This window comes from Salmo salar, chromosome 02 (assembly GCF_965601325.2).
Source record: "Salmo salar chromosome 02, fSalSal1, whole genome shotgun sequence".
Classification (NCBI taxonomy): domain Eukaryota; kingdom Metazoa; phylum Chordata; class Actinopteri; order Salmoniformes; family Salmonidae; genus Salmo; species Salmo salar.
The window spans coordinates 896,816-912,500 of NC_138292.1; the positions used below are offsets into that span (position 1 = coordinate 896,816).

General features: G+C 45.5%; 1 protein-coding gene across 4 annotated transcripts in view; it reads left to right on the top strand.

The window, feature by feature from the left end:
- The window catches only part of LOC145859469 (exostosin-1a), a 104,193-nt gene that overhangs the window by 52,359 nt on the left and 36,149 nt on the right, over positions 1–15,685 (top strand). For all 4 annotated transcript variants that reach the window (XR_014379688.1, XR_014379689.1, XM_082958943.1 and 1 more), the window contains exon 2: positions 12,963–13,056. Coding sequence is in view for 2 of the 4 variants with exons in the window: in XM_082958943.1 (XP_082815069.1) it covers positions 12,963–13,056 (94 nt within the window). In the remaining 2 variants the exon portion in view is untranslated. The remainder of the gene's footprint in view (positions 1–12,962; positions 13,057–15,685) is intronic.

Sequence of the window (15,685 nt, forward strand, 5' to 3'; positions counted from 1 at the left end):
AATGAAAGCTTTTTGTTTTACTATTCTTGTATGCAGTTGTACTTTACTGTAAATCAAAACATGTTTAGGTATTTGTGAGTTGGCCTAAGTGTTGCCATAACTCAAAGCTATAGGACTGATTTATACATTTGACATTTGAGTAATTTAGCAGAGGCACTTATCCAGACTGACTTCCTGTTAGTCCATTCATCTTCAGATAGCTAGGTGAGACTACCACATAGTGACTTCCTGTTAGTCCATTCATCTCCAGATAGCTAGGTCAGACTACCACATAGTGACTTCCTGTTAGTCCATTCATCTTCAGATAGCTAGCTGAGACTACCACATAGTGACTTCCTGTTAGTCCATTCATCTCCAGATAGCTAGGTCAGACTACCACATAGTGACTTCCTGTTAGTCCATTCATCTCCAGATAGCTAGGTCAGACTACCACATAGTGACTTCCTGTTAGTCCATTCATCTTCAGATAGCTAGGTCAGACTACCACATAGTGACTTCCTGTTAGTCCATTCATCTCCAGATAGCTAGGTGAGACTACCACATAGTGACTTCCTGTTAGTCCATTCATCTCCAGATAGCTAGGTCAGACTACCACATAGTGACTTCCTGTTTGTACATTCATCTCCAGATAGCTAGGTCAGACTACCACATAGTGACTTCCTGTTTGTACATTCATCTTCAGATAGCTAGACACTGAGCAAGGTAGATAGCTAGATAAGGTTAGCAAGATAGATAGCTAGATAAGGTTAGCAAGGTAGATAGCTAGATAAGGTTAGCATGGTAGATAGCTAGATAAGGTTAGCATGGTAGATAGCTAGATAAGGTTAGCAAGATAGATAGCTAGATAAGGTTAGCAAGGTAGATAGCTAGATAAGGTTAGCAAGAGAGATCGCAAGATAAATAGCTTGATAAGGTTAGCAAGATAGATCGCTAGATACGGTTAGCAAGATAAATAGCTAGATAGGGTTAGCAAGGTAGATAGCTAGATAAATAGCTTGATAAGGTTAGCAAGATAAATAGCTTGATAAGGTTAGCAAGATAAATAGCTTGATAAGGTTAGCAAGATAGATCGCTAGATACGGTTAGCATGCTAGCTAGCTACACTGACAGCTGTCAGTGCCCTATTTGTTGATATTTATCAACTCCACATACCCCAATTTGTGGATATGTAGAAGTAGGCTTCGTCGTTCATTGGAGGTGGAACCTAAACGTGCATTTCCTCTCTAGGACAGGAAATTACGTTTAAATAGTGGTGGCAACTTCCTCTGGGGGAGTCCTTGAAAAGAGCCATTTTCTCTGGGTATATAACAGCTGCTGATGAGGAGGTTTGCGTGGACTTCAAATAGCATCAACATGACTTTTGTTCTACAGCTGCGTTTATGGTGGTGCGTCTGGATTCCTTATGGCCTCGTCCTCTTTCACTTACCGTTCTCTTGATGACGTATGGCCTCATCTATACATTACCGTTCTCTTGATGATGTGTATATGGCCTCATCTATACATTACCGTTCTCTTGATGATGTGTATATGGCCTCATCTATACATTACCGTTCTCATGATGACGTATGGCCTCATCTATACATTACCGTTCTCTTGATGACGTATGGCCTCATCTCTACATTACCGTTCTCATGATGATGTGTATATGGCCTCATCTATACATTACCGTTCTCTTGATGACGTATGGCCTCATCTATACATTACCGTTCTCTTGATAATGTGTATATGGCCTCATCTATACATTACCGTTCTCATGATGATGTGTATATGGCCTCATCTATACATTACCGTTCTCTTGATGATGTGTATATGGCCTCATCTATACATTACCGTTCTCTTGATGATGTGTATATGGCCTCATCTATACATTAGCGTTCTCATGATGACGTGTATATGGCTTCATCTATACATTATCGTTCTCTTGATGATGTGTATATGGCCTCATCTATACATTACCGTTCTCTTGATGATGTATGGCCTCATCTATACATTACCGTTCTCATGATGATGTATGGCCTCATCTATACATTACCGTTCTCTTGATGATGTATGGCTTCATCTATACATTACCCTGCGTCAGACCAGATGTCAGCATGTGTCCGTGAGACAGGATAGGTGGGGACGTACAGTGCATGTAGTCCTCATGTTGATGGTAGAGATCTGAGATGTCCTCTGATCTGTTAGAGCCACAGAGAAGGACAATATGCAGCTGGTTCTAGAACCATCTAGCCCTGACAGCTCAGTAGCAGTGATGATCATACAGTACCCATCATGCTCTGCTTTTTAAACCAACGTTTGGATAACGAGTGCGATGTGATAAACAGCATAGGATTCTCCCTGCCAGGGCCAGGAATGGCTCTCTGTTTCATGTATCTAAATCAAAATCAAATGTATTTATATAGCCCTTCTTACATCAGCTGATATCTCAAAGTGCTGTACAGAAACTCAGCCTAAAACCCCCCAAACAGCAAGCAATGCAGGTGTAGAAGCACGGTGGCTAGGAAAAACTCCCTAGAAAGGCCAAAACCTAGGAAGAAACCTAGAGAGGAACCAGGCTATGAGGGGTGGCCAGTCCTCTTCTGGCTGTGCCGGGTGGAGATTATAACAGAACATGGCCAAGATGTTCAAACGTTCATAGATGACCAGCTGGGTCAGATAATAATAAGCACAGTGGCTGTCGAGGGTGCAACAGGTCAGCACCTCAAGAGTAAATGTCAGTTTACTGCCAGGGCCAGGAATGACTTCCTGTTTCATGTATCTGCTCTAATACATAGGTCTAGCTCTCTCTTGGCTTGGCTAGAGATCTTCAGGCTAGGTACCGCTTCCTCAGGGTCTATACATGCTCTAATACATAGGTCTAGCTCTCTCTTGGCTTGACTAGAGATCTTCAGGCTAGGTACCGCTTCCTCAGGGTCTATACATGCTCTAATACATAGGTCTAGCTCTCTCTTGGCTTGACACGAGATCTCCAGGCTAGGTACCGCTTCCTCAGGGTCTATACATGCTCTAATACATAGGTCTAGCTCTCTCTTGGCTTGACTAGAGATCTCCAGGCTAGGTACCGCTTCCTCAGTGTCTATACATGCTCTAATACATAGGTCTAGCTCTCTCTTGGCTTGACTAGAGATCTCCAGGCTAGGTACCGCTTCCTCAGGGTCTATACATGCTCTAATACATAGGTCTAGCTCTCTCTTGGCTTGACTAGAGATCTCCAGGCTAGGTACCGCTTCCTCAGGGTCTATACATGCTCTAATACATAGGTCTAGCTCTCTCTTGGCTTGACTAGAGATCTCCAGGCTAGGTACCGCTTCCTCAGGGTCTATACATGCTCTAATACATAGGTCTAGCTCTCTCTTGGCTTGACTAGAGATCTTCAGGCTAGGTACCGCTTCCTCAGGGTCTATACATGCTCTAATACATAGGTCTAGCTCTCTCTTGACTTGGCTAGAGATCTCCAGGCTAGGTACCGCTTCCTCAGGGTCTATACATGCTCTAGGTCTAGCTCTCTCTTGGCTAGAGATCTCCAGGCTAGGTACCGCTTCCTCAGGGTCTATACATGCTCTAATACATAGGTCTAGCTCTCTCTTGGCTTGACTAGAGATCTCCAGGCTAGGTACCGCTTCCTCAGGGTCTATACATGCTCTAATACATAGGTCTAGCTCTCTCTTGGCTTGACTAGAGATCTCCAGGCTAGGTACCGCTTCCTCAGGGCCTATACATGCTCTAATACATAGGTCTAGCTCTCTCTTGGCTTGACTAGCGATCTTCAGGCTAGGTACCGCTTCCTCAGGGTCTAATTACACAATAATTATCCCTGTACAGGTTGTCCCACATCTGTCAAATGTCACTGTCTGCTTCCCGTAGTTTCTACTCGTCTGATTTATGGTGAAGATGATTCAACTCAGACTCGTGTGAACAAAGTAACAGCGTGTTTCTCAGTGTTTCTAAGGCAACTAGTAAACACAACAGGCTAGCTAGATAAACAGGACATTGTTGGGCTGTGTGAACATAACTGTGTTATTACTACACGGCTGGGAAGACATCTCTGGACTAGTCCTGTCTATCAGTTTACTGGGTTCATACACGATAACTCATCAATCTATCAGTTTACTGGGTTCATAGACTAGAACTCATCAATCTATCTCCTACCTATCAGTTTACTGGGTTCATAGACTAGAACTCATCAATCTATCTCCTACCTATCAGTTTACTGGGTTCATAGACTAGAACTCATCAATCTATCTCCTACCTATCAGTTTACTGGGTTCATAGACTAGAACTCATCAATCTAACAGTTTACTGGGTTCATAGACTAGAACTCATCAATCTATCAGTTTACTGGGTTCATAGACGAGAACTCATCAATCTATCTCCTACCTATCAGTTTACTGGGTTCATAGACTAGAACTCATCAATCTATCAGTTTACTGGGTTCAATGTGTGTAATTGTCCCGCTGAAGAATACATCTCTATCCCAGGTTTAGGTTTTCAGAAGACTGAGGTGGGTTTTCCTTTTCACCTGGGCGTGGCTCCTTTCATATTTATTTCAATCCTGACAAACTCCCCAGTCCCTGCCAGTGACAAGCATACCCATAACATGATGCTGCCACCACAGTACATACCCATAACATGATGCTGCCACCACAGTACATACCCATAACATGATGCTGCCACCACAATACATACCCATAACATGATGCTGCCGCCACAATACATACCCATAACATGATGCTGCCACCACAATACATACCCATAACATGATGCTGTCACCACAGTACATACCCATAACATGATGCTGCCGCCACAATACATACCCATAGCATGATGCTGCCACCACAGTACATACCCATAACATGATGCTGTCACCACAATACATACCCATAACGTGATGCTGCCACCACAATACATACCCATAACATGATGCTGCCACCACAATACATACCCATAACGTGATGATGCCACCACAATACATACCCGTAACATGATGCTGCCACCACAATACATACCCGTAACATGATGCTGCCACCACAGTACATACCCATAACATGATGCTGCCACCACAATACACACCCATAACGTGATGATGCCACCACAATACATACCCGTAACATGATGCTGCCACCACAATACATACCCGTAACATGATGCTGCCACCACAGTACATACCCATAACATGATGCTGCCACCACAATACATACCCGTAACATGATGCTGCCACCACAATACATACCCGTAACATGATGCTGCCACCACAGTACATACCCATAACATGATGCTGCCACCACAGTACATACCCATAACATGATGCTGCCACCACAGTACATACCCGTAACATGATGCTGCCACCACAGTACATACCCATAACATGATGCTGCCACCACAATACATACCCATAACATGATGCTGCCACCACAATACATACCCATAACATGATGCTGCCACCACAGTACATACCCGTAACATGATGCTGCCACCACAATACATACCCATAACATGATGCTGCCACCACAATACATACCCGTAACATGATGCTGCCACCACAGTACATACCCGTAACATGATGCTGCCACCACAATACATACCCATAACATGATGCTGCCACCACAGTACATACCCATAACATGATGCTGTCACCACAGTACATACCCATAACATGATGCTGCCACCACAATACATACCCATAACATGATGCTGCCACCACAGTACATACCCGTAACATGATGCTGCCACCACAATACACACCCATAACATGATGCTGCCACCACAATACACACCCATAACATGATGCTGCCACCACAGTACATACCCATAACATGATGCTGCCACCACAGTACATACCCATAACATGATGCTGCCACCACAATACTTGACAATGCAGAGGGTTTCACTCTGTGTTTTATTACGTTGGAGTTGAGATAAACCTGTCATTTTTAATGTAGGCCGTGTTTTTATTTATTTAACCTTTATTTAACTAGGCAAGTTAGTGTCACGGTTGTTATAAGGAGCGGACCAAGATGCAGCGTTTTCGTAGTTCCACATATTTATTAAAAGTGAAACTGAATGCGATACACTGAAATACTTGAAAATACAAAACAACAACACCGTGACGCAGAGAGGACAACACACTACTCAAAAGACAATAACCCACAAACCACAATGAGAAAAAACCCTACTTAAATATGATCTCTAATCAGAGGCAAATGAGGATCAGCTGCCTCCAATTAGACATCAACCCCAAACAATCCAACATAGAAATAGAAAACTAGAATTTAAACATAGAACTAGAAAACATAGATCCGCCCAAAAACACCCCCTGTCACGCCCTGCCCTACACTACTATAGAAAATGACATCTTACTAGGGTCAGGATGTGACATTCAGTTACAATGATGGCCTACCAAAAGGCAAAAGGCCTCCTGCGGGGGACGGGGGGCCTGGGATTAAAGATACAAATAAATAAAATATAAATATAGGACATAACACATCATGACAAGAGGGACGATACAACACTACATAAAGAGAGACAACACAACACTACATAAAGAGAGACAACACAACACTACATAAAGAGAGACAACACAACACTACATAAAGAGAGACAACACTACACTACATAAAGAGAGACAACACAACACTACATAAAGAGAGACAACACTACATAAAGAGAGACACCACAACACTACATAGAGACAACACAACACTACATAAAGAGAGACAACACAACACTACATAAAGAGAGACAACACAACACTACATAGAGACAACACAACACTACATAAAGAGAGACCTAACACAACACTACATAAAGAGAGACCTAACACAACACTACATAAAGAGAGACTCCACAACACTACATAAAGAGAGACAACACAACACTACATAAAGAGAGACAACACAACACTACATAAAGAGAGACAACACAACACTACATAAAGAGAGACAACACTACATAAAGAGAGACAACACAACACTACATAAAGAGAGACAACACTACATAAAGAGAGACAACACAACACTACATAAAGAGAGACAACACTACACTACATAGAGACAACACAACACTACATAAAGAGAGACTCCACAACACTACATAAAGAGAGACAACACAACACTACATAAAGAGAGACACCACTACACTACATAAAGAGAGACAACACAACACTACAGAGAGACAACACAACACTACATAAAGAGAGACAACACAACACTACATAAAGAGAGACAACACAACACTACATAGAGACAACACAACACTACATAAAGAGAGACAATACAACACTACATAAAGAGAGACTACACTACATAAAGAGAGACACCACTACACTACATAAAGAGAGACAACACAACACTACATAAAGAGACAACACAACACTACATAAAGAGAGACGACACAACACTACATAAAGAGAGACACCACTACACTACATAAAGAGAGACACCACAACACTACATAAAGAGACACCACAACACTACATAAAGAGAGACAACACAACACTACATAAAGAGAGACAACACAACACTACATAAAGAGAGACACCACAACACTACATAAAGAGAGACAACACAACACTACATAAAGAGAGACAACACAACACTACATAAAGAGAGACAACACAACACTACATAAAGAGAGACAACACAACACTACATAAAGAGAGACACCACAACACTACATCAAGAGAGACTCCACAACACTACATCAAGAGAGACTCCACAACACTACATCAAGAGAGACTCCACAACACTACATCAAGAGAGACTCCACAACACTACATCAAGAGAGACTCCACAACACTACATCAAGAGAGACTCCACAACACTACATCAAGAGAGACTCCACAACACTACATCAAGAGAGACTCCACAACACTACATCAAGAGAGACTCCACAACACTACATCAAGAGAGACTCCACAACACTACATCAAGAGAGACTCCACAACACTACATCAAGAGAGACTCCACAACACTACATCAAGAGAGACTCCACAACACTACATCAAGAGAGACTCCACAACACTACATCAAGAGAGACTCCACAACACTACATCAAGAGAGACTCCACAACACTACATCAAGAGAGACTCCACAACACTACATCAAGAGAGACACCACAACACTACATCAAGAGAGACACCACAACACTACATCAAGAGAGACTCCACAACACTACATCAAGAGAGACACCACAACACTACATCAAGAGAGACACCACAACACTACATCAAGAGAGACTCCACAACACTACATCAAGAGAGACACCACAACACTACATCAAGAGAGACTCCACAACACTACATCAAGAGAGACTCCACAACACTACATCAAGAGAGACACCACAACACTACATCAAGAGAGACTCCACAACACTACATAAAGAGAGAGACACCACAACACTACATAAAGAGAGACAACACAACACTACATAAAGAGAGAGACACCACAACACTACATAAAGAGAGACAACACAACACTACATAAAGAGAGACAACACTACATAAAGAGAGACTCCACAACACTACATAAAGAGAGACAACACTACATAAAGAGAGACAACACAACACTACATAAAGAGAGACAACACAACACTACATAAAGAGAGACAACACAACACTACATAAAGAGAGACCTAAGACAACAACATAGCATGGTAGCAACACAACATGACAACAACATGGTAGCAACACAACATGGTAGCAGCACAAAACATGGTACAAACATTATTGGGCAAAAAAAGTGAATGTCTTTGGCCATGTTGTCTTGAAGTGTTACTTATCAGCCTTGTTGCAAACAGAATGGATGATTTTGGAGTGGATTATTCAACACGTGCTTCCTCCTATTCACTCGGTCATACAGGCTAGTAATGTGGAGTGGATTATTCAGCACATGCTTCCTCCTATTCACTCGGTCATACAGGCCAGTAATGTGGAGTGGATTATTCAGCACGTGCTTCCTCCTATTCACTCGGTCATACAGGCCAGTAATGTGGAGTGGATTATTCAGCACGTGCTTCCTCCTATTCACTCGGTCATACAGGCCAGTAATGTGGAGTGGATTATTCAGCACGTGCTTCCTCCTATTCACTCGGTCATACAGGCCAGTAATGTGGAGTGGATTATTCAGCACGTGCTTCCTCCTATTCACTCGGTCATACAGGCCAGTAATGTGGAGTGGATTATTCAACACGTGCTTCCTCCTATTCACTCGGTCATACAGGCCAGTAATGTGGAGTGGATTATTCAGCACGTGCTTCCTCCTATTCACTCGGTCATACAGGCCAGTAATGTGGAGTGGACGCTAGTGATTGAGTGTGTGAAAGGTGAGCAGTCAGTGCAGGTGGGCAGATCAAGTGTTTCAGCAGTCTGATGGTTTCTAGATAACAGCAGGCTCAGAGACAGTTTCTATCAGACCTGACGGACAGTGCGCTGTAAACCACAGGTCATGTCAAGGTCAACCAGACATGGGGTCATGTGTCAGAGCTGTGGAATGTCCTCCTCCTCATTTCCCAGAGACCTCAAGTCTCGCAGTTTCAATACAATCTACAACATCTGAAGCTTTGTAGATGTGTGCTTCTCAAACAGGGTGAATTCAGGCTGCTCAGTGATCCAGGGTGAATTCAGGCTGCTCAGTGATTCAGGCTGCTCAGTGGTCCAGGGTGAATTCAGGCTGCTCAGTGATCCAGGGTGAATTCAGGCTGCTCAGTGATCCAGGGTGAATTCAGGCTGCTCAGTGATCCAGGGTGGATTCAGGCTGCTCAGTGATCCAGGGTGAATTCAGGCTGCTCAGTGATCCAGGGTGGATTCAGGCTGCTCAGTGATCCAGGGTGGATTCAGGCTGCTCCAGGATGGATAGAGGGATTCAGGTAGACCCCTGGACTGGGCTAGAGGAATTCACTGCCCCAGACTCACACATCAGCACATACACTTCAGCACATACACATCACCACATACACATCACCACATACACATCACCACATACACATCACCACATACACATCACGGCCCGACGCAGGAATTCCAAGCATCTCCTTAATCCAAGTGCTGACTGACCTGTAGATTGGAGGGAAGAGGAGGTGCTGACTGACCTGTAGATTGGAGGGAAGAGGAGGTGCTGACTGACCTGTAGATTGGAGGGAAGAGGAGGTGCTGACTGACCTGTAGATTGGAGGGAAGAGGAGGTGCTGACTGACCTGTAGATTGGAGGGAAGAGGAGGTGCTGACTGACCTGTAGATTGGAGGGAAGAGGAGGTGCTGACTGACCTGTAGATTGGAGGGAAGAGGAGGTGCTGACTGACCTGTAGATTGGAGGGAAGAGGAGGTGCTGACTGACCTGTAGATTGGAGGGAAGAGGAGGTGCTGACTGACCTGTAGATTGGAGGGAAGAGGAGGTGCTGACTGACCTGTAGATTGGAGGGAAGAGGAGGTGCTGACTGACCTGTAGATTGGAGGGAAGAGGAGGTGCTGACTGACCTGTAGATTGGAGGGAAGAGGAGGTGCTGACTGACCTGTAGATTGGAGGGAAGAGGAGGTGATGACTGACCTGTAGATTGGAGGGAAGAGGAGGTGCTGACTGACCTGTAGATTGGAGGGAAGAGGAGGTGCTGACTGACCTGTAGATTGGAGGGAAGAGGAGGTGCTGACTGACCTGTAGATTGGAGGGAAGAGGAGGTGCTGACTGACCTGTAGATTGGAGGGAAGAGGAGGTGCTGACTGACCTGTAGATTGGAGGGAAGAGGAGGTGCTGACTGACCTGTAGATTGGAGGGAAGAGGAGGTGCTGACTGACCTGTAGATTGGAGGGAAGAGGAGGTGCTGACTGACCTGTAGATTGGAGGGAAGAGGAGGTGCTGACTGACCTGTAGATTGGAGGGAAGAGGAGGTGCTGACTGACCTGTAGATTGGAGGGAAGAGGAGGTGCTGACTGACCTGTAGATTGGAGGGAAGAGGAGGTGATGACTGACCTGTAGATTGGAGGGAAGAGGAGGTGCTGACTGACCTGTAGATTGGAGGGAAGAGGAGGTGCTGACTGACCTGTAGATTGGAGGGAAGAGGAGGTGCTGACTGACCTGTAGATTGGAAGGGAAGAGGAGGTGCTGACTGACCTGTAGATTGGAGGGAAGAGGAGGTGCTGACTGACCTGTAGATTGGAGGGAAGAGGAGGTGCTGACTGACCTGTAGATTGGAGGGAAGAGGAGGCGCTGACTGACCTGTAGATTGGAGGGAAGAGGAGGTGCTGACTGACCTGTAGATTGGAGGGAAGAGGAGGTGCTGACTGACCTGTAGATTGGAGGGAAGAGGAGGTGCTGACTGACCTGTAGATTGGAGGGAAGAGGAGGCGCTGACTGACCTGTAGATTGGAGGGAAGAGGAGGTGCTGACTGACCTGTAGATTGGAGGGAAGAGGAGGCGCTGACTGACCTGTAGATTGGAGGGAAGAGGAGGTGCTGACTGACCTGTAGATTCGAGGGAAGAGGAGGCGCTGACTGACCTGTAGATTGGAGGGAAGAGGAGGTGCTGACTGACCTGTAGATTGGAGGGAAGAGGAGGTGATGACTGACCTGTAGATTGGAGGGAAGAGGAGGTGCTGACTGACCTGTAGATTGGAGGGAAGAGGAGGTGCTGACTGACCTGTAGATTGGAGGGAAGAGGAGGCGCTGACTGACCTGTAGATTGGAAGGGAAGAGGAGGTGCTGACTGACCTGTAGATTGGAGGGAAGAGGAGGTGCTGACTGACCTGTAGATTGGAGGGAAGAGGAGGTGCTGACTGACCTGTAGATTGGAGGGAAGAGGAGGTGCTGACTGACCTGTAGATTGGAGGGAAGAGGAGGTGCTGACTGACCTGTAGATTGGAAGGGAAGAGGAGGTGCTGACTGACCTGTAGATTGGAGGGAAGAGGAGGTGCTGACTGACCTGTAGATTGGAGGGAAGAGGAGGTGCTGACTGACCTGTAGATTGGAGGGAAGAGGAGGTGCTGACTGACCTGTAGATTGGAAGGGAAGAGGAGGTGCTGACTGACCTGTAGATTGGAGGGAAGAGGAGGTGCTGACTGACCTGTAGATTGGAGGGAAGAGGAGGTGCTGACTGACCTGTAGATTGGAGGGAAGAGGAGGTGCTGAGGGGTCTGCGTGCTTCCCAGCCCAAAACAGTTCAGAAGAGTTTGTGAATATATTATAACAGATTTGTATTTGTTTTGGACTTCGGGTAAGGGTTTTCCCCCCAGCTGTTCAGGCATACGTTTTTTTTTCTAAAGGCCAGCCGAAGTTCACACCCCTTTTGTCCGTGATTGGTCAACTAGAGGGATTCTTCAATCAAATCTTTGTTGTTATTCAACGAGAAACGATTCGTTTTCACACAAATGTTTTCATTGAGAAATTCTGCACCAAACATCTTAGATGTAAAACTAAGATCTCCTCGACCAAAAACACATCAAGAAACGGCATTTATTTTGACGTTATCTTAGATTTAATTCTGTCTACTGACTACGGCATCTCAAAATGGACAAACAGTACAATTGGCAGTTTTTTTTTCCTCTCGTTTTTTTTCAAGCGAAGGTTTTTTCAGGGAGTATGGGAGCACACTAGTTTGGTTCACCTAGCCGACTCCGTCTGGATGCCAAACCGAACTGAAGCATGATGAAGCCTTTAGTAACCACTGGGTCGTTCACTGTGTAATCAACTGTTGTCCTGTCATAGCTCAAAGCTAACCCAGATAGAGACATGTTAACCCTCCCTGTCCAGCCCTGAATGCTAGAAGATCTCCCCCAGCTATAACCCTGTCCTACATCTGTCTGTTCCTCCAGTCCTCTGTGGTCCTTTGTGGCTCAGTTTGTAAGAGCTTGGTGTTGACCAAAGTCTTGGTTTTAATTCCCGCTGGGGCCAATCTATGTTGTTAAGTCACTATTGATATGTGTCTACTAAATGCCATGTCATATTCATGTGTAACTCTAATCGTCTGTTCTGTCTTCAGACATGATTACAGAGAGATGCTTCACAACTCTACCTTCTGCCTGGTTCCCAGGGGACGACGTCTGGGATCCTTCCGCTTCCTGGAAGCACTGCAGGTACACACACACCACATACACACACACACACACACACACACACACACACACACACACACACACACACACACCACACACACACACACACACACACACACACACCACGTACACACACCACGTACACACACCACGTACACACACACACACACACCACGTACACACACACACACACACCACGTACACACACACACACACACACACACACACACACACACACACACACACACACACACACACACACACACCACGTACACACACACACACACACACACACCACGTACACACACACACACACACACCACGTACACACACACGTACACACACACACACACACACACACACACCACGTACACACACACACACACACACACACACACACACACACACCACGTACACACACACACACAACGTACACACACACAACGTACACACACACACACACACACACCACGTACACACACACACACACACACACACACACACACACACACACACAACGTACACACACACAACGTACACACACACACACACACACACACCACGTACACACACCACGTACACACACCACGTACACACACACACACCACGTACACACACCACATACACACACACACACACACACACACACACACACACACACACACACACACACACACACACACACACACACACACACACACACACACCACGTACACACACACACACACACACCACGTACACACACCACGTACACACACCACGTACACACACACACACACACCACGTACACACACACACACACACACACACACACCACGTACACACACACACACACACACCACGTACACACACACACACACACACCACGTACATACACACACACACACACACACACTACATTTACACTAGGTGTGTATAAGCCATTGACTTTCAAGCTGTTTTCATTTGATAGTGTCCTGGATTTTTGTTAAATGAAATAGCCATGTTTGGCCTGTCGTTCATTCTGCTAGTCCCACTAACAGCCAGTACAGTACAGCTTCTGCCAGAGAGGGAGAGAGCAGCCTTCCTCTGTGTCTGTCACGTCCTGACCATAGAAAGCTTTTATTTTCTATGGTAGAGTAGGTCAGGGGGTTTAGTCTAGTTTATTTATGTCTATGTTGGTTCTAGTTTCTTTTTTCTACGTTTTTTTTGGGGGGGATGATCTCCAATCATCGTTGTCTCTAATTGGGGATCATATTTAAGTTGTTGTTTTTCCCACTAGGTTTTGTGGGAGATTATTTTGAGTTAGTGTATGTTGCACCTCTTTGTCACGGTTTGTTGATTTGTTTATTAAGTTTATTTGTATGTCTTGCATAGTTTCACAGTTAGAATAAAATGTGGAACGATACACACGCTGCACCTTGGTCCCATTCTTCAGACCGTCGTGACAGTGTCTCTGTCCCGACGCCAGAGGCTTCCATTCTCATCCTGCGTTATTAACTAGTGGAACTCAGCAGGGCTGCTGATTAGACAGAGAGAAACTGACTGTCCTGGACAACCAGGACCGCTCTCTGAGGGATCAGATGACTGCTACTGTACTGGGAACCCCATGTAGATCACCATCTACTGTCCTGGACAACCAGGACCGCTCCCTGAGGGATCAGATGACTGCTACTGTACTGGGAACCCCATGTAGATCACCATCTACTGTCCTGGACAACCAGGACCGCTCCCTGAGGGATCAGATGACTGCTACTGTACTGGGAACCCCATGTAGATCACCATCTACTGTCCTGGACAACCAGGACCGCTCCCTGAGGGATCAGATGACTGCTACTGTACTGGGAACCCCATGTAGATCACCATCTACTGTCCTGGACAACCAGGACCGCTCCCTGAGGGATCAGATGACTGCTACTGTACTGGGAACCCCATGTAGATCACCATCTACTGTCCTGGACAACCAGGACCGCTCCCTGAGGGATCAGATGACTGCTACTGTACTGGGAACCCCATGTAGATCACCATCTACTGTCCTGGACAACCAGGACCGCTCCCTGAGGGATCAGATGACTGCTACTGTACTGGGAACCCCATATAGATCGCCATCTACTGTCCCCATCTACTGTCCCCATATAGTTCACCATCTACTGTCCCCATATAGATCACCATCTACTGTCCCCATATAGATCACCATCTACTGTCCCCATATAGATCACCATCTACTGTCCCCATATAGATCACCATCTACTGTCCCCATCTACTGTCCCCATATAGTTCACCATCTACTGTCCCCATATAGATCACCATCTACTGTCCCCATATAGATCACCATCTACTGTCCCCATATAGATCCCCATCTACTGTCCCCATATAGATCACCATCTACTGTCCCCATATAGATCACCATCTACTGTCCCCATGTAGATCACCATCTACTGTCCCCATATAGATCACCATCTACTGTCCCCATCTACTGTCCCCATATAGTTCACCATCTACTGTCCCCATATAGATCACCATCTACTGTCCCCATATAGATCACCATCTACTGTCCCCATATAGATCCCCATCTACTGTCCCCATATAGATCACCATCTACTGTCCCCATATAGATCACCATCTACTGTCCCCATATAGATCACCATCTACTGTCCCCATATAGATCACC